A 21,677-nucleotide genomic window follows, 5' to 3' on the forward strand; every position below is an offset into this window, starting at 1 on the left:
GAAATCACAAAGCTCAAATTAGCTCTCTGTGGGGCCGAGCAGAGAAGGAACCCAGGTATATTTTGTTTGCTCCAGTGTTGTTAAAAACCTGTACTTGTTATCAAGATGTAAAAATCAGGATGTTTTCCATGAGAAAAAAAAAAGAACTTTCTGTCATTCCTTGAAAAATCAGAAAATCTAGCAAAGGTAGGCCTGAATTCTTCCATGACAGCACTGGGCGTTTAGAACAGTGTGCCTTTAGAGCCCTCTCCACCGCTCCGCGTCCTAGCTGGCTCACTTATTTGCATTACCTGCCAGGCCCCGTTAGCGCTTTGGGTTTGCAACCCCAGGCTTGAGTGCACTGGATAAAACCCATGTGCTTGATCCACTCGTTCTCTACGGTTAGAATAAATACTTCCTTGTCCTTTCAAACAGTCTTGCAGAGAGACTCACAGAAGCAGCTTACCTTTCCAGCCCACAAACTTCTCACAACCCGTGAAACTTGCATTGCCCTCCGCACACGATTCCCCCCACCCCCCCACGGTGCTTGGCTCCAGGGCCCCCTCCCAGGCACTGGCCCGTCCCTCCCTCCCCCGCCCCACGTCCCGCGGTCTGGAGCCCGGGGCGGGTCCCCGGCTCCCAGCCGCAGCTCTCTGCCCCGGGCCAGGGCGCTCGGGCTCGCCCCCGGCAGCACTGGGCATGCTCAGAGGCGGCCGCGGGGGCAGGTTTGCTTCGCAGGCGCTCGCACTCGGCGGCGGGCGGGCGCGCGGCTGCAGCTGGAGCTCCAGCGCCCGGAGTTGGAGTTGCCGGGAGTTTCCCCCCCCGACCCCTCCCTCTGGGCGCGCGGCAGCGGGAGTCGGCGCGGGAGCCGCGAGCGGCGGCGAGCCAGCGCCCGGGCGGGCCGAGCCTTGTCCGGAGCTCGGAGCCCCGCGCGGGACAGCCCCCGGGGAGGAGCCTCGCCGGCTGGGACGCGTGCCGCGCACTGGCACTGCCCGGGCACCAACCGGGCTGCACGGTAGGGCCGGGGCGTGGGGCGCCGGGCGGGCGAGGCAGAGGCCAGGCCGGCGTTGGGGGGTGGGGGGAGATGCGGCTGCAGCAGCCGCGGCGGTCAGGGCGCCCCGCGCTCGGTCCGATGCGGGTGGCCGGGGCAGCGATCCCGTTGCGGGGCCAGAGGAGTAGGCAGGCGCCCAGAGATACGCGTTCAAGTTGGCGGGCGGCGGGAGAGGGGGCTGCGCGCCCAGGTGCAGCTGCTTTGTGCGCGCAGTGAGGGACTCGGTCCCTGGTTCTCCCCAGACCTGGGACCCGGTGTGCGGGAAGGGTTGGGCAAGCCGCGGAGCGGAGCAGTTTCCTCCGAGAAAGTTGAGGATGGAGCCCTTCTTTCCGCACTGTCCCCGCGGTAGGATGAGTCCCGAGGGTGCCGCCCCGAGGTCCCAGTGTGGAGGAGCCGAGTGGGTCGCTGCGCCCCTGGGCTGAGTTCCTCACCCCTGGCTGAAATCCGCGAATCACCAGATCTTCGCTTCCGTGGCGTCTTCTAGGAAAATCATTCCTGCCAAAACTGAGGTAGGCTGTCCGGGCGGCACGGCTCCCTACCTTCAGGGCGTGTAGCTGGGCGCTGCCCCCTCCCCAACCTCCGACGTGGTCAAGGGCGCGGGGTTTCGAGTTAGCGCGAGTAGCGCGGGTCGGAATCGAGCCCCACGCACATGGGGCAACATGTCTGGGGTAGGCGGATGGTACAGTTTCTCCTCCAGCTTTTCCTCAGGTTTACAGCACCCCGCCAACCCCATCCTGTTCATCTTCGCAGAGGACAGGACTTGAAGGGAAGGACCAGGTGGAGAGTTTGAGTTGACATTCTGCTCCTTAGGAGAGGGTGCCTGGATTGTATCTACCTTGGGCTCTGGCCCCAGGACTTCATAACGAATCCTCTCTTTTATTATTCTTCCTCAGACACTGGGTGGGAAAGAATAGGGCCAGTGGGTCCACCAGAATGTCCGCCTCACCCCTCGGGCTCCTAACATCGCGTTGCAGGCTACCCCAGGACCCTGGAACTGGCATTGTGCAGATTGCCGGGGTGTGGAGGATGCTGCCGGTTTCTTCTAGCTCCACTTTTTTCACTTCTTGTTTTGAGTTTTGGGGTTTTGCCTGCACACAAGTCAGAGCTGCGCTGTCATAACCCTGGGGGGGGGGGGCGGGGGAGGCGGCTAGTGGTGGTGGAGGAGCTTCAGCCAGGCAGTGAGCCGCTGTTCGCCTCAGAGGCTGCTAGTGGGAATTGGTCCAGAAATGATTATGCAGGCTAGAAATATGCCTCTCTCTTTCTCTCCTTTTTTTTTCTTTTTTGGCTGAACACCTTGGCTGTTGGGTTTGTGTGTTAAGTTCTTAAAGGGGCACCTACACACTGCTCCAGTGCCATGCTTTAGGGGCTCACCATTTCTGCTGTATGTTTCTCTTTTTGCTTTTTCCTTGGGGTTAATCTGCTTTGGGGCAGATTTCCAGCTGTGGAAATCACATGGCGTGGGTACACAGGTTCTAGAGTCAGACCTGAGGTCAAGTTTTAGCTTGATAGCTGATAGACAAGTAGCCACTCTGGACTTCAGTTTCCTCTTCTATCTAATGGGGACGCTAGGGGCCTTATCTCCTTTCATTGCAGGATTGTTTGAGACTTGGGTGAGATAATAGAAATGAAGGTTCTAAGAAAACTTGAAAGCACTGTTCAGGTCTTATTGTGGCTGTGCTCTTTACTCAGTTTTTCTGAATTAATGAATTCTTTTAATTATCCCAAGACACCTAACTCTTCTCCCCTCTACCCACTCCTCACCAAGAGGCTTAGTTGCTCAGGTCTTTGGAAATAGCTGTGTATCTTTTTTTTTTCTTTTCCTAAAATCCACCTCTCTTGATTTTAAGGATTGAGGCTCAAGCTCTCATATTTATCTGAGGGAAGAAGCATGATGTAGATTAGGAGAGCTCCAGGGTTGCCTTACCAATGTTCAGAGTCCTGGGCCCCAGAATTGGCATGTCAGCTAGACCCCTGTGAAGACACCTAAGGCTGATGAGTCAGCAGACCCTGGGCTGGAGCTCTGACTTGGTCTCCAACAGTGACCTTGAACTAAGGACTTAACCCCTCATCAGTCTGAGATTAAGAGCCAATAGTCACCAGAGACAAGAATGGGTGGGATTTCCTCTCACTCAGCTAGTAAGGGTTTTATCGGGCTCCTGAGCCTCCCTGGTGCTGCATCTTCCCTAATCCTAGGGCAGGGATTCTCAAGTGTGAGCATCAGAGTCAACTGGGGGGCTTGTTAAAACAAAGATTGCTGGCCTGCGCTGGCAGAGTCTCTGATTCTTTAGGTCTAGGGTAGAGGTAGGGGGGCCCAAGAATTTGTATCTCTAACTAGTTCCAGGTGATGCCAGTGCTGCTAAGTCCAGGGACCATGCCAATAAAATCACTGGCTTACGGCAGGGAGGGCTGTGTGTGTGAGAGAGAAAGAGGTGAGGTTTGTTCTGAAATGCAATTATTTTAGTACTTCAGGTAAGACAGGGTGTTTTGGAACTTACCTAAAACACTATATTTCCAGTACCTGTGTCCACTTACCATTGTCCAGTTTTGTAATTCTGATTGCTCTTCAAATGAATGCATTTTACCCACACAGAAATCACACACTGTAAAATCCTCAGTCCCTGGTTACTAGGTGACTCCTGAGTAGACTGAGATTGGTGACCCCAATATTTAGAAATCCAACAACTACCCTCTTCCTTTCTTTGGGGATCTCAGACATTTGTGTGGAGGGGATGCCTAAAGTTAGGGCAGCTTGAACCTTAAGATTGGAGAGCAGGTCGAATAAGCAAGTGTTAAAAAAAAACAAAACCCTGGCAATGTGGTGCCTTCTCTGAATGAACGGCTTACCCAGACCTGGCGGGGTGGGGGAAGGTAAAGTATACTCTATGACAGATGTTCTGTGCTGGTCAGACCTGGCAGAGGCCTTCCCTTCCTCTGTCGAATGGTGGTGTCGTCCGTGACTGAGATCCTCTCTCACTCTGAGGGGGAGGAAGGCTGACTTTCAGGACAGCCGTGCAGTATCAGCCTCTCGGTATCATTTCGCTGATAATCAGGCACTGTTTGGCACAACCCAATCTTAAGCTCTTCTCCTTGTCCCCCAAGCTAGCGTGCTGGGCCGAGAGCCCACCATGACTAGCTGTGGCCTTGAACTTTAACTTCTTTGTATCAGAGAGGCCTTGGGAGGGAGCGTGCTTGAGTTGGGAGGGCTCCTGAGATGACATCCTACAGAAAAAATAAGGTTTATGTAGCACCCAAATGCCTAGGTGTAAGAGGAGATGAACACTTTAATAAGTTCTTGTGTTGCCTTGCCAAACGGAATCCCGGCTGACCGCATGCTTTATCTTAGCTCTCCATTTGTGCTTTGTTTTAGTTTTAATATGATTAGCACTAGAAAGACCTATCAGTAAAATCAGAGACCTATTCAAAAACTCAAGTGTACCATTTAGTGTTTTAGTAGATAAAACTGCAAGGCCCCTGCCTGTCTTCCTGATGGTAATCAGCACACAGTGAAGAAACACCTTCCGGTTGTAATTCTTCAGATTCACTAGCTAATTTAAATGGTTTCTCCTACTTAACATGAGTAGGGAACGTTTCTATTTTAAAACTCTTTCCCATAACTTGATGTTTATATTTTGGGTGTTACCCCTACTTTTCCCTGCTAAGCTTGCCTTTCCAGTGTGGGGGAGGCTTCTTTCCTTATCTCTGTCATTAGCTTTTCTTAGCACATGACCACTTGGTATCTTCGCTCCCTTGGGTAAGTCTGTTGTGAGACTGTCCTTACGATACCTTATTTCTCTTTGGTCCTTGGATGGTTCTGGGTCAGAGAGAGTCACAGCCCATTCCGGGAACACTGTTCTCCACCACCTTCCTAGAGCGTGCTTAAACTAAAACTTGGGTTGTATGGTGCTAACGCAATTCTAAAATACATTTTTTTCCTCCACATTTTATCATTTTCCAATTTCAGAAATCTGGATGGGTCTTCAAAATTATGAACACTTTTAATGTGTGTTTTTTTCTTTTTCTGTAAACTGACATGGAAATAGAGTGACTTCCAATTGACAATATTCTAAAACAAAGCAAATTTGATTCCTTATGCAGGTAGAAAATATGGTTTCCACTCCATGCTGTCCAGCTGATAGAATTAAGCAACAATTGAATTAGCTTAGCAGTTTCCAGAGTACATCAGAAGAATCTTATTGGGGTGGTGGTTAATAGGTGTGCTCTTGAAAAGGGCAGATCAATGTGGAAGCGCTGCCTGTTATTTTTCCCTCTTAGAGATTCTCAACATGTGCATCATCATATCAAAGTCTCTGAGTTAAAAGTCTCAACAACAAAATCTTGGTTATATTTAATCAATTAAACGTTTCCCAGAATGCAACATTTTTGAGGTTATGTGTGGATCTTCTAATACTCCATTACCAAAGTAGCACATCCCAACAATTCTAATATGGTAATTAACATCAACTATGGGTGGGCTGGTTTCACCTAGTTTATCCCTATGATATAGGGGCGTTCATTAAATAATGGATATCGATTGATTAATGGAGTCTATAGGTGATTACTATATTTCAGGGTGGAGAGAAACCATTTTAAGCTGTGGTGGCGAAGAAAATCTCCATGGCGGGGATAAACTGTGAAAATGTAAATGATGGGTGGTTGTGCTTTTGTAGAGAAGAGAAGGGGCGTTTTAGGTTGGTGGCATAATGGAGCAGGAGTATGAAGGCTTGTGCCTGTGCCTGAATGTAAATAATTTTCAGAGCACACAGGAAAAGGATCATGCCTCACACAGAGTGAGACTGAGTGAGTCTGTGTTGGTGGTCAGAGAACCTGTTGCTCTTTCTTGATTCTGTGAATTCACTGAAGTAGCCATGAGTTCTGGGGACCACAGAAGAGCTACTTGTGGAGAAAGAGGAGGGCCCAACACTCAGATTAAAAACAAGGAAGGGCACCTGGGAACAAAGAGAGACTCAAAGTGTTTCTAGGCCTTTAGGGGACAGCGGGTCCAAGTACAGAGGGAAGTCCCGCCGAAGAGTCTTGGGTATTTGGAAGAAGAGCTTTCCAGGAAGAGAGGGTGTGACTGGAGTTTCAAAAAATAGCATGAAGGAAGAAGTCTTACCACTCAGCGATTAAAAAGGCAACCCAATTTTAAAATGGGCAAAGGCTTTAAATAGACATTTCTTCAAAGAAGATATACAAATGGCAATAAGCGAATGAAAAGATGGTGGACGCCATTAGTCATTAGGGAAGTACAAATCAAAACCATGTATCACCTCACACCCATCAGGATGGTTGTGATCAAAAAGACAAAGAAGAACAATTGTTGGTGAGGCTGTGGAAAAATGGGAACCCTCCTGCGTTACATTGGTGGTGGGAACGTAGTAGTGCAGCTGCTCTGGAAGACAGGCAGTTCCTCAAAATGTTAAACACAGAGGTACCTGAGGGCCAGTTTCAATCCTGCACATATACCTAAGAGAACAGAAAACATGTTCACACAAACACCTGGACACAAATGTTCACAACAGCATTATTTGTAACAGCCAAAAGGTAGAAACAGCCCAGATGCCCACCCGCTGATGAATGGATAAACAAAGTGTGGGGTATCCATACAATGGAATACCAGTCAGCCATACAAAGGAATGAAGTTTGATTCGTGCTACATGGATGAACCTTGAAAACATGCTATGTGGAAGAAGCCAGACACAAAGGGCCACTGTTGTATGATTCCATTTGTATGAAATGTCCAGAATAGGCAAATCCATAGTGACAGAAGGTACATTAGTGTTTTGCCGGGGCATGGGGGGGTGGGGAATGGGGAGTGATTATTGATGGGTACAGATTTCCTTTTGGGGTGATGAAAAATGTTTCTGGAATTAGAGAGTGGTGATAATTACACAACTTTGTGAATACTCTACAAACGAATTGGACGCTCTAAAAGGGTGAATTTTATGGGGTATGAATTCTATCACAATAAAAAAGCGAGAAGCCTGGAGTGAAAGGAGAATGGTAAGAAAAAAGTGGTCAGAGAGATCTAGGAATAGCGTATTCGTTTCAGGCCAGATTTTCTTTTTGGGGAAAAAAAAAATACCTAGATGATTCCTTTGTCCTTGCTTGTCTTGCGGTCTTTCTAGGGTTTTCCTGTGACTCTTTGATCCAAAGTCCTTCCGCTGAATTAAAAGCACTTTGTTCCAAGTGGCTCCTGAGTCAGTGGGATAGTTTTTGTGGCCTTGGGATCTTCAGATTGGAGTATGTTTCTGGACTTCCCTCCAGAGACGAATTCCATATGTGGGCTTCCTTACTGTGAACCACCAAAGGGCACTAGGCTTAGCTTCTCCCTTAAGATTTGACTATGATAGATGTCTTAGTGTCATCTTCCAGTTCGTTTGTGGAGCTTTGTCAAGACTGCCCTTAAAAAAAAAAAAAAAAAAATCTGTCTGGAGCATGGTTCAGGTGCTACTCGGCATTACACAACATCAGTGTATTTGGATCCAAGAGTCATGATACCACAGGAGTTTTTAACACCACTGGAGCTGAGGCTGCCATCCCGCCAGCAGAGGTGTTTCTTCCCTCTTCAGCACTGTGACATAGCTGGCCTTCTCGAACTCATGGGCACAAACACCCGGGGATCTTGTTAAAGTGCTGAGTCTGATTCCATAGGCCTGGTTTGGGGCCGGAGATCCTGCAGTTATAACAAGCTCCCACAGCCATGGTTAGTGCTGGGCCATGGATCACTCTGAGTAGACGCCGATGCAGTGTGGAGCAGATGGCTTTGGACTAAAACAGAGCTGAGTAGCTTTGAATAGTGGCTCTGCCACTAATTTGCTTGGGGCACTTGGGCAAGGTAAGTCACATCTGAGCTACAGCTTTCTTTTTTTTTTTTTTTTAAAGATTTTATTTATTTATTTTTTAGAGAGCGAGCGAGAGAGAAACAGCATGAGAGGGGAGAGGGTCAGAGGGAGAAGCAGGCTCCCCGCCGAGCCGGGAGCCCGATGCGGGACTCGATCCCAGGACCCTGGGATCATGACCTGAGCCGAAGGCAGACGCTCAACCATCTGAGCCACCCAGGCGCCCTGAGCTACAGCTTTCTTATCTGTAACATCAGAGTGAGAGACCCAGCTCACAGAAAAGTGCCTAACCTGATGGGCCTGGAACGCTGCCTGTTTGCCTTCTCCTTCCTTCAAGGGCTAAGAATTCCACGGTTAGGACTAAGGGAAAAGAATATATGGAAGAAAGCCAAGGGTTTCACGGAGGTTTTTGATTTGTGCGGATGGGATTTGGGTGGGGAGAGGATGGAGGGGATGAAATATGAATCCTGATCCTCAGGATTCATTTGCTTATTGGTTTTCAAATTACCGTAGCTTTGGTAAAGTCACTATGCTAGTCTCAGCTGAGTCCAGATAACTTTTAGGTGTTGAGTCTTTACTTGGCTTTGATGGAGTTGATTTCTCCTTTTTTTTTTTTCTTTTTAAGATTTTATTTATTTGAGAGAGAGAGCACAAGTATTTTATTTTTTTTAAAGATTCTATTTGTTTGAGAGCGAGAGAGCACAAGCAGGGGGAGTGGTAGAGGGAGCAGGAGAAGCAGACTCCCCACTGAGCAAGGAGCCCGACGTGGGACTCGATCCCAGGACCCCGGGATCATGACCTAAGCTGAAGGCAGATGCTTAACCGACTGAGACACCCAGGCACCCCAGTGTTGGTTTCTATTTGACCAGAAGGTCATCGCTGAGCTGCTCAGCTGGTGCTCCCATTCCTTAGTATGGTGGTCTCTGCCCATCCCTGCCTAGCTGCCTTCCCCCCATTCACTTAGTGACCTTTATCTCCTTCCCAGACGGTAGGAAATGAAGGGAGCTAAGATGCAAACCACTGCACTTCATGAGCAGCATGGGTGAAAGTTTCTGGGGATGAGGGTGAAAATATTTGCTTCATTGTTGACTTTAGAAAATCTAGGCGCTTCGTTAATTTGCCTTCCATGAGTCTATTAACTCTGGAAAGTTTGGATTGAATTAAGTTAATGGGAAACAAGTGACGAGGAAGAAGTAGGAACCAAATGTTGGCATGGCTGTAATTTTCCAACCTGGGGCCTGTGTTACTTGCCCTCACGGGGTCTCCGTTTCCTTGATGTTCCTGGGGACACCAGTAGCCCTGGCCGGCCTGGCTCATGGGGCTGGTTCTTGAGGCTGGCATGAGTAGGGCCTGTGAGGGCTTTCTGAGCTCGAAGAGGAGGTCCTGTCACTCCCCAGTGCTGGCTGAGGTAGTGAGGTAGTGGGCATCTGCGTGGGGTTACACAGGTGAGTCGGGGCTTGCTAACTTCTGTTTCCATCTCCTTTATCATCATTTGAAGTGAGAGGAAGTAAGAGATCGTGTTTGCATTTCAATTAAGTGGACAGATCCTTTTCACTTTCTGCTGGGAAAAAATAGACACGAATAGCTCCTAAGGTTTTAACAAAACCCCAAGTGCAGTAAATCAGCTAGTCTCCAAGCCTTCACAGCCTGCGATTCCTTGCGTTCCCTTGCATTCCCTACGATGGTAATTTATCCTGTGAGGCCCCATTTCACCCTCTTGTTTGACTGTTTTGTGGATTGACACGTGTGGATCTTTCATGCCCGATTTTGAAGAGAACGAGATTGTTCGCTTTGTTACAGTGCTGGGGCTAGGCATTGCACCAACATCAAATAATCAAAGACAAGATAATCAGGTTGAAGCCCAACACACTAGGCCTCACTGGCACTTACTGTCCTTCCGGAAGGTGGAAGTGGAGTGTTGCTCGGAAGTGGGAAAGATCCGATTTCTGAGGCGAGTGAGGGTGTGTGCTCTAATCTCGTTGCCTCTCATGACCATGGTGGGTAAGGAAGCTTGGTCAGGGAGGGTCTGCATCACCCAGCTCTCTGTTTTCAGACCGCCCGGGGAAAATGTTGCTTCACACAGTGTCAGGTGAAAGCCAGCAGTATCTAGTGGTTGAGAAGTTCCTATTATCCTTCAAGAATTTCATCTACCCTATCATTAAGTCGCAGTAAGGAAGCTGTCCTGCTGCTGAGGAGGAGCCAGGTATATAAAGCTGGGTGTTCCTGAATTAAGGCCTTTTAAAATTAAATCGTAACGCAACTATAACAATAGTTTAAAAAAAAAAAAAAACAACAACCCTACCCTAAAGGTAGATATTTGATGCTTATAAAAAGAGCCCAATGCTCATAAAATGGACGTATTTCCAGATTCATCCACATTGCCAACCACATAGTCACTGATCTATCCAGTAGCTGATTTTTATCCACTGGGCTGTGAACTCTTCCCAAGGCTGGGATCTTCAGTTTTGTATCCTCGAGGCCTAGCATGTCTGACATCAATAGAAATAGACTGAGCTGGACAGCTGCTTTCTTCTGGGATTCCCCTCCACTGTGTAGTCCATTAGTTTTTCTGTCAGTCTCTTATTTTTAGTATTTAACATTTCCCTAGAGATTATTATGTGCTAACATAGTACACGATTCTAAGCACTTCACAAATACTGATTCCTTTTGTCTGCATGACCCACCCTCAGAGACGGGTACTGTTGGGTACTTACCCTTACTTTACAGTTGAAGAGTGTGTATCATTTCCAAATGTGGGCTGAAAAGTGCTGTTTATGATGGAAAGCTTATTACAGAACAGTTCATGAGACAGCTGTGCAAACGGAAAGTGTAATAACTCATGTTGGCATTGAAAGGAAATTTCATGAATAGAGAACCTACGCTACTGGCCCCTAAAACTCTTGAAAGGAACCCCCCAGAGCTCCTCAAAATCTCCCTAACTCTCCACAGGTTCTCCTGCTTCTCAACGGCATCTGCTGTGGTATGTGATAATGTCCTGCCAGTTTATGGTCTACAGAGTGCCCTCCCTGGATTTTATCCAAGACTCATCATTGCCCCGCTGGTTTCTCTAGATGAGGGCAGTGAGGCCCAGGGAGTCAAACTCCCTCCGAGTCATGGGCTCACCCAGTTCGGGGCTGGGGGCAGGCACGGGTGAGGTGCAGGACCCGGTGCCTCTTGCTGTTCGCACTAGGCCCAAGCGCTCCCATACATTTATACTAAGGGACAATTGAAGAAGTTTGCCCTGTTTGGCTTTGCACAGGAGGAGGCATTTAGATGGGTTTGCTTTAAAAAAAAAAAGTGGGTTTTTTTGAAACTTTATATACACACAGAAACCAGCACAGATTACACGGGTCCGATGTAGGGAATTTCCACCCCACGAACACATCCATTTAGTCTTAACACAGATGAAGAGAGAAAGTGCCACTAGCACCCCAGAATCTCTCCGTGGGCCAGCTGGTAACCTCCTCCTCCATGGTAGCCACTGTCCTGACTTCTAACACTATGGGTCACTTTTGCCAATTTTTAAATTTTGTATGAGTATGGTCATTCTTTTGTATTCTTTTGTGTCTGACTTCTTTCTCGCAATGTTGTGAGAGTCATGCCTATTGCTCATGGAGCAGAAGCTGGATTATATATTCTGTTGTATCAGTATACCACAGTTCTTAATTATGGACATTTGTGCTGTTTCCAGTTGGGGGCTGTTATAAAGCTGCTGTGAGCATTCATGTAGATAGGTCTTTTGGTGCACGTAGGTATGCATTGCTGGTATGTGCCTGTGGATATACTTGCTGGGTCTTGTGACAGGAGTACATTTAACTTTAGTAGATACAGCCAAGAGGTTTTCCAGTATGTCATCACTCAAATTTATAGCCCCATCTGGTGCGAAACAGGAGTTCCCTTTTTCCACGTTCTTGCCAATATTTAGTCTGAGTCAAAGTCATTTTCATTTTAGCTATTTCAGATGTTTGTGTAGAGGTCTCTTCTTACGGTTTCAGTTCGTATTTCCCTTATCACCGCGTGAAGCTTAGTGTCTTTGCATGTGTATGCTGGTTGGATATCCTCTTTTGTGAAGTGCCTGTTCAGGTCTCTTGCCTGGTTTTCAATTGTGTAGTTTGTTTTACTTTTTTTTTTTTTTTAAGATTTATTTATTTACTTAAAAGAGGGTGAGCGAGAGAGATAGCATGAGCAGGGGGAGGGGGAGAAGCAGACTCCCAGATGAGCAGGGAGCCCAATGCGGGATTCGATCCCAGGACCCTGGGATCATGACCTGAGCTGAAGGCAGTCGCTTGACTGACTCAGCCACCCAGGCACCCCTGTTTTACTTTTTTTTTTTTTTTTTTTTAAAGATTTATTTATTTATTTGAGAGAGCGAGAATGAGAGAGAGAGAGTACATGAGAGGGGGGAGGGTTAGAGGGAGAAGCAGGTTCCTTGCTGAGCAGGGAGCCCGATGTGGGACTCCATCCAGGGACTCCAGGATCATGACCTGAGCCGAAGGCAGTCGCCCAACCAACTGAGCCACCCAGGCGCCCACCCCTGTTTTACTTTTTAAAACAAAAAGAGAGTTCCATAGAAACATCTATGAGAAGTCCTTGAAATCTGTAGTAATCGGGGTCACCTGTTGGTGGTGTCTGATAGTTTTCTCCAACACAGTATCTGGAGAGTCCCCACTGTGGGAGTCACAGCTGGATGAGGTAGGATGAGGATATAAAGAGGCATAAAGCCCTTAGTGTGGAACTTGCTAAAAAGTTGTGACTCATGGCAATTGTAAAGTTGTGAGGTCACCTGAAAGCTTAAAGGTACTTAACCTATAAATGAATTTGGCTTTTATGGCAGTCACTGTGGATGATTGTACACCCAACTCCAGAAGTGTTGCTGAAAACATTTTTGGACTTGCTTCGAGTACCTTGTTTTGTCTATTTTTAGTTTGTTTCAAAAATGCCCTTTGAGCCTGTATTTGATTTTGGGAAATAGCAGAAGACCTCCCAGAACCCAGTCCAGTGAATCAGGAGGGTGCTTCATGGGTGACTTAAAAACAAAACCTTATTTTTGAGGCTTACCTATAAGGGAGGAAGTTCCCTCCAGGGGTGAAGAAGGAAGATTTCGCAGGGAGGAGAAGACACTGTACTAAGTGCCCCACTTTCACCATCTCTTCTCATCCTTACAGTAACCTAGGAGCTGCTTACTGCTCTTGAGTGTCCCCACCTTAGAGATGGAAAGTCAGAGATTTTAGAAAGAGAAAGAGAGCATGATTAGGAGTCAAACCTCGCTCTGTCTTACCCCAGGGCCACTGGCTTTGCTTTTCCTCACCCTACCTCCCCTCGGACAAAGTGTTAAAGGAACTTCAGAATGTTGCAGCCAGAAAAGCATGTACTGATGGTGAAGGTCTGGTCCCCCCACCCCCCATCCTTGTTATAGACCCCCAGGAACTGCCCCAGGGGACAGAAGTCAGTCAGGCTTCAGGGCACTTGTCCTTCCCAAACACAATCTCTGAGGCCCTGCTATTCATGGAAGAGGCTTCAGGCCTTTCAACGTTCTGGTTCTGGCGGGACAAGTCAGACCTGTAGGCCTCACTCTGCCTACTGTTCTTCCTGGCTGGCAAGCAGCCACCAGGAAATACTCCTTTTTTTTTTTTTTTTTTTTAAGATTTTATTTATTTATTTGAAAGCGAGAGAATGAGCCAAGAGAGATAGCATGAGCACAGGGAGAGGGAGAAGCAGACCACCCGCTGAGCAGAGAGCCCGACATGGGGCTCGATCCCAGGACCCTGAGATCATGACCTGAGCCGGAGGCAGCTGCTTAACTGATTGAGCCACCCAGGCGCCCGGGAAACACTCTTAAGACAAGACATGTTGATGAATACTGTCAATGTTGGAAACCATATTTTGCATAGAATATAATCTTTTTCGAGAGGAGTACTTATATAAAATCTGACCAGTGGAGGCAGAATATTGCTGAGCTCTTTAATAGTCATTCATCCCTAATCTTAAAGTCATCCATTAGTATTGTCTGAAACTGAGTAAGGTAATGCGTTTGGCATGTGGTGCAGACTTTCAGAAATGATCCCTGAAAAGAATACCCTGGGCAGACTGCTTTCTGATAGATCCTGGGGCAAACAGCTGCCCCTGAGATGTGAGGGTCCTCGGAGAGCCATGGAATACACGTGGCCATCCCAGAGGCTTATTCTCACCCTTTCTGGCTCATGGACCCCAACAGGCTGGCCTTCTTCCACCAAGATTGGGAAATGTTGTCTAAAAGCTGAGTACCTAGAGGGGAGCCTGGGTGGTGCAGTCGGTTGAGCATCCGACTCTTCGTTTCAGCTCAGGTCGTGATCTCAGGGTTGTGAGATTGAGCCCCACGTCAGGCTCTGCACTTAGCATGGAGTCTGCTTGAGATTCTCTCCCTCTGCCCCTCCCCCCACTTGCATGCTCACATGCTCGCGCTCTCTCTCAAATAAATACATCTTAAAAAAAAAAAAAAACTGAACACATAGAAAGCAGAAGCTACAACTGATTTTTCTGGCTCAAAGCAGTGACAAAGAAGCTTCTGGACTTCTCTTGCAATAGCACAGTAGAATGGATTCTTCATTTAGTGGCTTTCTTTATACCTAGCACCTGTATCCTGCACAGCCTCAGTTTTCAGGACAAAGCCCTGGGTGATGGGTAACCAGATAACCAAATCATTTCCTATGCAGATTAGAAATTTATTTTATTTATATTCACACAACTTTCCCTGGATAAAATGAGGTGCCTGAGGGAAAAAAAAATGTGAGGCTATTTTAATGAAAACCTTCCCTGGTAAAATATTCATTTTCCTTCCACATTTAATTCCTGTAGAGGATTTCAGTGCAGGTGTGAAGAGCCAGGTGTTACTAAGGAGCAGTTGTCCCCAGTGGCTGTGAAGACCTACCTGCTGGGGCCGCCTTCCCTGTTTTCTTAGCAGATTCCATTATCCTGTATACGTGTGTAGTTTGTACATCTCAGATTTGGACTTGGCTGGTGGATGTCTGAATGTATTCACCTCCTGCCAAAAGAAAGAAGCTTATAAATAGTGCTTTGTATTCTGAGCTTTACAGTACACTGAGTAAACACAAGATATACATTGTGATGGGGGGTGGGGGGGGAAGAGCCACCCACATCCTTATTTTTTGAGTGGGTGTAACTGATGACTAGTTCCTGGATGTGTAACTAGGATGTAGGTCATGGTTCCACTGTCGTCTCTGGCAGGGCTACCCTTATAGGTCACTGTGTTATCTTACAGGTACAAGTGTCTAGAGTTCTACCCTGAGAATTTTTCTACAGAGATTTTTTTTTTTTTTATAAGCCTCTGGGTTTGGGAGTAAGGAGCTCATTTCAGTGAATACCTGAGGCTTCCTTAATATATTAACCATACTAATAGTTAATCATCACACACATGTAGTGCGTCAGGCACTGTGGTAGGAATGTTTTGTGGAGGAATGCCTTCCTTCTTGAGAGACGGGGTGCTGCCCAATTCATGAATCATTTAATAAAGCCAGTTAGATCTTCAAAAAGGTATTTCGTGGATTCTTCCAACTCAGTTAATGAGGTGCTGTCATTCACCCCATTTTATGGAAACCAGGGCCACAGTTCCTTGGTCCTGGGGTCCACAGCCCACCATTGTGAGCCTGGGTCAGGCTCTTGACCACCACGCTGTGTTGTCCCGAGGCAGTGAGCAACCGGAGCGGCTGGACAGAACCTAGGGCTGCTCCTGAGACATTGGGAATCGGAAGAGGGAAGGGCAGACATTTCTTAATAAGAGGTGTATCAATGTGGGCAGCTCCCGCATTTTAAATGCAGTCAGTTTAGATGGACGATGGGGAAATTAATTGCAGCAGATTTTCAAGAAGAAATGGACTGTTGAGGAAGGAGAGAGACTTCCATCACCATTTCAAGGAGGGACAGTGATACTCAGTCTGTATAAGGTGGCTGACCTACATCCTGCAAAGTCTTCCACAGAGATGATGGATTTGTCAGGGGTTCTTAGGAGCAGTTTTACCCAGATTAGCTGTTTCAGTAAGTTTAGGGCTGTTACCTCCTTGCCCTGCCTTTATTGAAGACAAACGTAGACAGGGCCACTGTCCTCCTGTATGGGAGCCCTACTTCTTCCCTTGCTTCCTTCATCTCTGGACTTGGGAGAGGGAAGGACAGCAAAAGATATGATAGTTTCCCTTCCCTTCCTCTTATGAATGCCATGTCACAGTGCAATGCTGGGGAGAAGAGACCTTGAGAAATTCCCAGGAAGGACCCCTTGTAAAAGGCAAGAGGTCTGGTTTAAATCCTGCAGGAGTCGTTTGCATCTTTCTCAGGGCACGTTTTCCATTTTGCTTCGTATTGATCTTATCTCTGTCTTTTCATTCAGCAAAGGTACCTGCAAAACCCAGACACGGTTTCCGCTTTTATCACAGTTATTAAAAGAAACTGTATACAAAAATAATTGCGTGGAATGTTAAATGACAGCTGTCCCAAGGGTTCTGTGGGAGAGGTATGTGTTCGAGGGGACTTGGCCCAGTCAAGGAAATCAGGGTGGCTTTCCTCAGGAAGTGCTGCTGAGCTGCAACCTGAAGGATGAGTCGGGGTTAAAGGGGCAGGAGATGGCATTACAGAGGTGACGGATGTGTGAAGTCCCCGCAGTGGAAGGGACCCTGGTATGAGTGATGGACCGCCGAAGGCCCCTGTGGCTGGGAATGAACAATAAGGAGTATGAGACAGAGTCTTTTCCTAAGAGTCACAAGGCTTTCTAAGCATGGGTTTGAAGTGATCCAATTGTCGAGGTATCACTTTGGTTGCAGGGAAGAGGATGGATGAAAGGACCGTAGGGGTCCAAAAGGAGATGTGGTTAGACCAGTTTGAAGTTTTTGTAGTCATTTAGGAAGAAATGATGATCACCTGACCAGAGAGGTGAAGATGGAGAGAACTGGGTGAATGTTTAGCGAAATAGAGGTGATAGGACTAGATACAGTGATGGGTTGGAAGTCTAGGGTGAGAAAAAAGGAGGCATCAGAAACTACTCCTTGGTTTCTAGCTTTCATGGTTGGGTGATGGTGGTGCCATTCCGTAGACCTTGCAATGTCTCCCCAAGTAGACTCTACACTGTCTGATAGCAGGATCTTTTTCTTTTTCTTTTTTTTTTTTAAGATTTTATTTATTTATCTGACAGAGAGAGAGACAGCGAGAGAGGGAACACAAGCAGGGGAGTGGGAGAAGGAGAAGCTGGTTTCCTGCGGAGCAGGGAGCCCGATGCAGGGCTGGGTCCCAGGACCCTGAGATCATGACCTGAGCCGAAGGCAGACGTTTAACGACTGAGCCACCCAGGTGCCCCAGCAGGATCTTTTTCTAATTTAATTTTGAATCTTCACAGTGTTACCTCTATGGTACATACTCAGTTAGCTTCTGTTTACTGTATTTTGTGAGTAGGAGAGATTTCTTTAGAACCATGGCATGTGTGCATTAGGAGAAGCTACAGTTCGTGAACCAATTAGTATGGTTGGGGCAAGAGAAAAGTTCCATAGCTGGAGTAGAACTCCAGAGGCATTTAGCCATGTGGAGATATGCCTTCAATTTTCAAGAACACCAGCCTTCTGGGGGGTGGCTGTGAGGGTGATACTTAATAACTTTGTGAAATGCATAGGGTTTTTACATAATTTGAAGGATTCTGTCAACGTGTTTCCTTTCCCCTTGTATTCCTCCCCACCACTAGTGGGTGCTGTTGCGTAGAGTGCGCTGGGCACTGTGATGACTGTTGACTCTTGGTAGATGGGGTCTCTTTGGGTGGCTGCTCTTGCACAGGTAAATGGCTTTGTTTCTGTTTTCACCCAAACCGTCCCTAAAATGGTGAGTCGATGGGTGGGTTTGGGTTGGTGTGATTCTGTTGACTGGTCCGCAGACTGAGGGAGGGATGAGTGAGGGATAGATGTAGTTTCCCACCAACAGTGTAAGAGGAGGAAACCCAGGACTCTTAATTCCAGTCTTTGGATTCCTCAGCTCATTGTGATTCTCTGTAACTTTAAAATATATCTATGATTCTTCATTTTTAAATCTAACTTTCAGTTTAAGGTCATCGTTTCTTAGAAGTTGTTTCCTTGTGGTAACTAAAACTTTAGTTGGTTCAGTACAAGGGGAAAATCAAGCAGTGATTTTGTCTTGTTCTGAAATTAATATAAAAATTTATTGCTCTATAAATAATATTTACTGAATTTGGCAATATTATTTGTGCATATGAAAAAGTAATTTTGAAGTGTACCAATATTTTATGTCTGGTTCAGCCAAATTTCCACTTGCATTTGTGTTAAAACATACTGTACTTTCTCAGTCATCTTGGTCTTTATAAGGGGTGAATTTTTGGATTCGTGATTTTTTTATTGAGTTTGTGTAGGAAATCAGGATATGTCCAATAATCATACAGGGTAGGGTGTCAGGAAATTCTCATAATACATTTAAGTCCACCTTAATTAAAAATAAAGAACAAGTTTTATAGCAACAGGATTTTGTTCTTTCTTTTGAAGAGGTGATGGGAGTCCATGAATCAGATGAATGAGACAAGCTATAGCCATTTCGGAAAGCATGGGGATTATTGCTTTGAAGGCCCAGGAGGAGCTGATAAACGCCCAACAGCTCTGTCAGTCTTTATTGTGCCCTGGTGTTTAGGTGGATGTTGAAGCTCTCTCTAACCGGTGGTCTATGATCTTGCTATTTCCCTTTAAAAGCTGTCTATTTAAAATCAGTTCTCCTGCTCCCTGCCCAACTCAGCGAACATTTTTTTCTCCTGTGCTGCCCTCAGAGCTGCCCCTCAGGATGAAGAGTGTCTTGTCCCCAAGGTCTTAGGGTCACGATTAATTGGCAGATATTGGCCTCAAAAAGGGCAAAAGATGAGTTCTTAGAAACCACAGGGCTATGATAAGAGTAAGGATGCTGAGAGGGGTGTTGGGAAGAGGTGGCCAGGCTCTCCTAGTGAGTTGATAAGCACCTTGGCTTCCTTTACCCGATCAGCAGCCCCATGTCCTCCCTTTTCCCCTTCCTGTGGGGCAGGATGCTCTCCTGGATGCTGTGGTCAGACAGGCACAGAAGACTAGACTTTGGGGACTGGGGCTTGTTGATCTTTGCTTCTCGGTGGCCTATCCCTCTTTCCCAGCTTTGTCTCCCCATTGTCATTTTTCACTGTTCTGAAGGACATGGAGCACCCTGATAGCATCATTCATCTTCACTCTTTTGGCCTTAAAATGCCCTTCTCTTCCTTGTCTATTTTGCATTTTTGCCATCATTCTTCAGACCCAGTCAAAGGTTACCACCTCTTTGAAGTCTTCCGTGACCATTGAACTTGCACCCTGAGCCAGAAATGATCTGTGCTACTCCTGTGCCATATGTGACTTACACTCAAGTATGATTATTTGCTTGCATGAGGAATAGGACCATGACTTCCACATTTTGTATTTTCATTGCCTGGTATATGTTAGGTGCCCAGAAGGGGATGGATGGATGGATGGATGGAAGGATGGATGGATGGAAGGATGGATGGATGGATGGATGGATGGATAGATGGATGGATGGATGGAAGGATGGATGGATGGATGGATGGATGGATGGAGCACATTCAAGGAGAACTTCTGAGAAGTGGGGTGAGAGAGAGAGACAGACAGAGGGAGGGAGAAGGGAGGAAAGGAAGAAGGGAGGGAACACGTTTTTATCTGAGATGCATGGGAAGGGGTTTAGGTGTGGACAAGAGAGTTATTTCTGCTACATGCTTACTGAAATGGTGTCTAGTAGGGGATGAAGTGTGAGCTATTGCGAATGAGCTATGCCATTTTTATCGGAGTAGAAATCAAGTAATTGGCAAGAGATAACATCATAGTCATTTGGCTTTCCTTCTTAAAAGCTCTGGAATCTTTCCTGAAGAATCTAGTTTCTTATGTGTAAAATGGGTTGATAACATGAGGATCAACGGAAACCTTCAAAGTACTCAGCGCCCTACTTTGTATATAGTGAAGGCTCAGTAGGGTACATGGTGGCTACTGCTGTTAGTATTGGCCTCTGGTGTGTGATGGAATCAAGAGGTGCCTGTTAGAAATGTTGAGGCAGCTTTTTCCTTCTCCCTGAAATGAAACCTTTTATATTCATAGGTAAACACAAATGGGTGTCCAGGTGTTAGAATTCATTGGAAGTGGGATTACGCATTCTCCTTCCTCTTTCTTATTATTTCGTCCTTTTTAGAAAGGAAAGCATTTCCCTATTTCTTAGGGAAAGTTTTATTCCTGCCAGCATTTGGTTCTAAAAGAAGTTTTTCTTTTTTTTTTTTTTTTAAAGATTTTATTTATTTATTTCACAGAGAGATAGAGAGAGAACACAAGCAGGCAGAGAAGCAGGCAGAGGCAGAGGGAGAGGGAGAAGCAGGCTCCCCGCAGAGCAGGGAGCCCGATGCGGGACTCAATCCCAGGACCCTGGGATCATGACCTGAGCCGAAGGCAACCACTTAACCGACTGAGCCACCGACTGAGTTTTTCATGTGAGGCATTACATGGGGATCTTTCTGGTGGTTTAGAAGAATATATGTATTTATCTCTATATATTTATTTGTGGTGTTATTCCGTTCCTTTCGGCAGTCTGAGAGAGCAGGTAGCATGCATTGCTGTTTCTATTTTCACATGGAAGCAAGTCCGGTTGGTCTGGGACAGCTCGATTTTAGCTTATGAATGCCGTTGTTTGTATGTGTGCATTTCTGTGCCCACAGTTGGACAGCCCTTTAGAAATCAGTGACAGGACTTCCTAACAATATTTATTATTTGCTTACAAAATCATTCATACCTTCATTTCCTGCCCTGTGGATTACCGCTTTTCCGACCTGGTCCTTCAGTGCTGGATTTAGCAATTTCTGTAGCTGTTGTTTTTGTTTCTGTTTTGTTATTCTCAGAGACTGCTGTAGTTGTCAGTGATGATGACCATGTGTGGGTGCCTCTGAGCCCCTTCTCAGAGTATTCTATAGCCTGTCTGCTGATGTTTGGGTATATAGCCACTTTTATTTGTTGCCTGAACATAGGTCAGCCTGCCGTAGTATATTTCTGAGCAAACAAGAAAATGGATTTGAAAGAGCTGTGTATACAAATCAGGTGGTAGGGATCCACTAGTCCTTCTCTCTAATTCCAAAATCCAAAAGGCTCTGAAAGCTCTCGTAACCCATTTGGTGGCGAGACAGGACTTGAATGAATGAGCCTATGTATTCATTTATCTCCTTTAGCATGGTTATTTGTAAGTTCCCCTGCGGAAGTATTACTGTGTTTGCGTACAGAGTGCTGACCTACACTCCACTGGGAGGAGAAGGTACATTTTACCTTTCTAAAATGTCAAAAATTTTGAATTCCAAAACACATCTGGCCTTAGGGCATTTGGATAAGAGATGTGGACCTGTAGGGTTTTTATTAGGGCCTCTAAGCCTTTTTTTCAGTTGACAGCCTTCCCTTAAGATTCTCTCCTTGGCACCACTTTTTGTGATATGCAAATGAGGATCTCCTTTGCTGTCACTGAAGGAATATTTACTGAGCTGCTGTAGGTTGGGTTTTGTACAAGGTATGGGGGAGGAGAAAACATTGTCATCCCCCCCCACCCCTTCTTGCCCTGGACAAGGTCAGAACCTCATGATAATGTGGAAAGTACTATAATAGCAGTCTGTGGAGTCCTGGGAGTGGTAAGATAATCACATCCAGGAACTTCACCAAAATTGCAAAGGCAAAGAAGTGTGGAAGAGAATGTGATCAGGCAGCCATTGTATGCTTGTTGTGGTCTTTGAGAGGTAAAACCAGAGA

At 46.4% G+C, this 21,677-nt stretch overlaps 2 protein-coding genes across 7 annotated transcripts in view; one reads left to right on the forward strand and one right to left on the reverse strand.

The window, feature by feature from the left end:
- The window catches only part of LOC145723321 (uncharacterized), a 91,370-nt gene extending 90,690 nt beyond the window's left edge, over positions 1-680 (reverse strand). Inside the window, exon 1 of the mRNA XM_081829708.1 lies at positions 446-680. Coding sequence (XP_081685834.1) covers positions 446-680 — 235 coding nt within the window. The remainder of the gene's footprint in view (positions 1-445) is intronic.
- A 112-nt stretch (positions 681-792) lies between these two features.
- STXBP6 (syntaxin binding protein 6) overlaps positions 793-21,677 on the forward strand; it is a 267,054-nt gene continuing 246,169 nt past the window's right edge. For 2 of the 6 annotated variants that reach the window (XM_081830666.1, XM_081830671.1), the window contains exons 1-2: positions 879-994; positions 1,380-1,539. The gene's annotated coding sequence lies outside the window, so the exon portion shown is untranslated. Of the gene's footprint in view, positions 995-1,095; positions 1,540-20,239; positions 20,384-21,677 lie in introns of those variants that run through there. The other 4 variants (XM_081830665.1, XM_081830664.1, XM_006739580.3 and 1 more) reach the window with 4 other exon arrangements.

The sequence above is a fragment of the Leptonychotes weddellii genome, chromosome 9 (assembly GCF_054177405.1).
Source record: "Leptonychotes weddellii isolate Sample4059 chromosome 9, ASM5417740v2, whole genome shotgun sequence".
In the NCBI taxonomy this organism is placed as follows: Eukaryota; Metazoa; Chordata; class Mammalia; order Carnivora; family Phocidae; genus Leptonychotes; species Leptonychotes weddellii.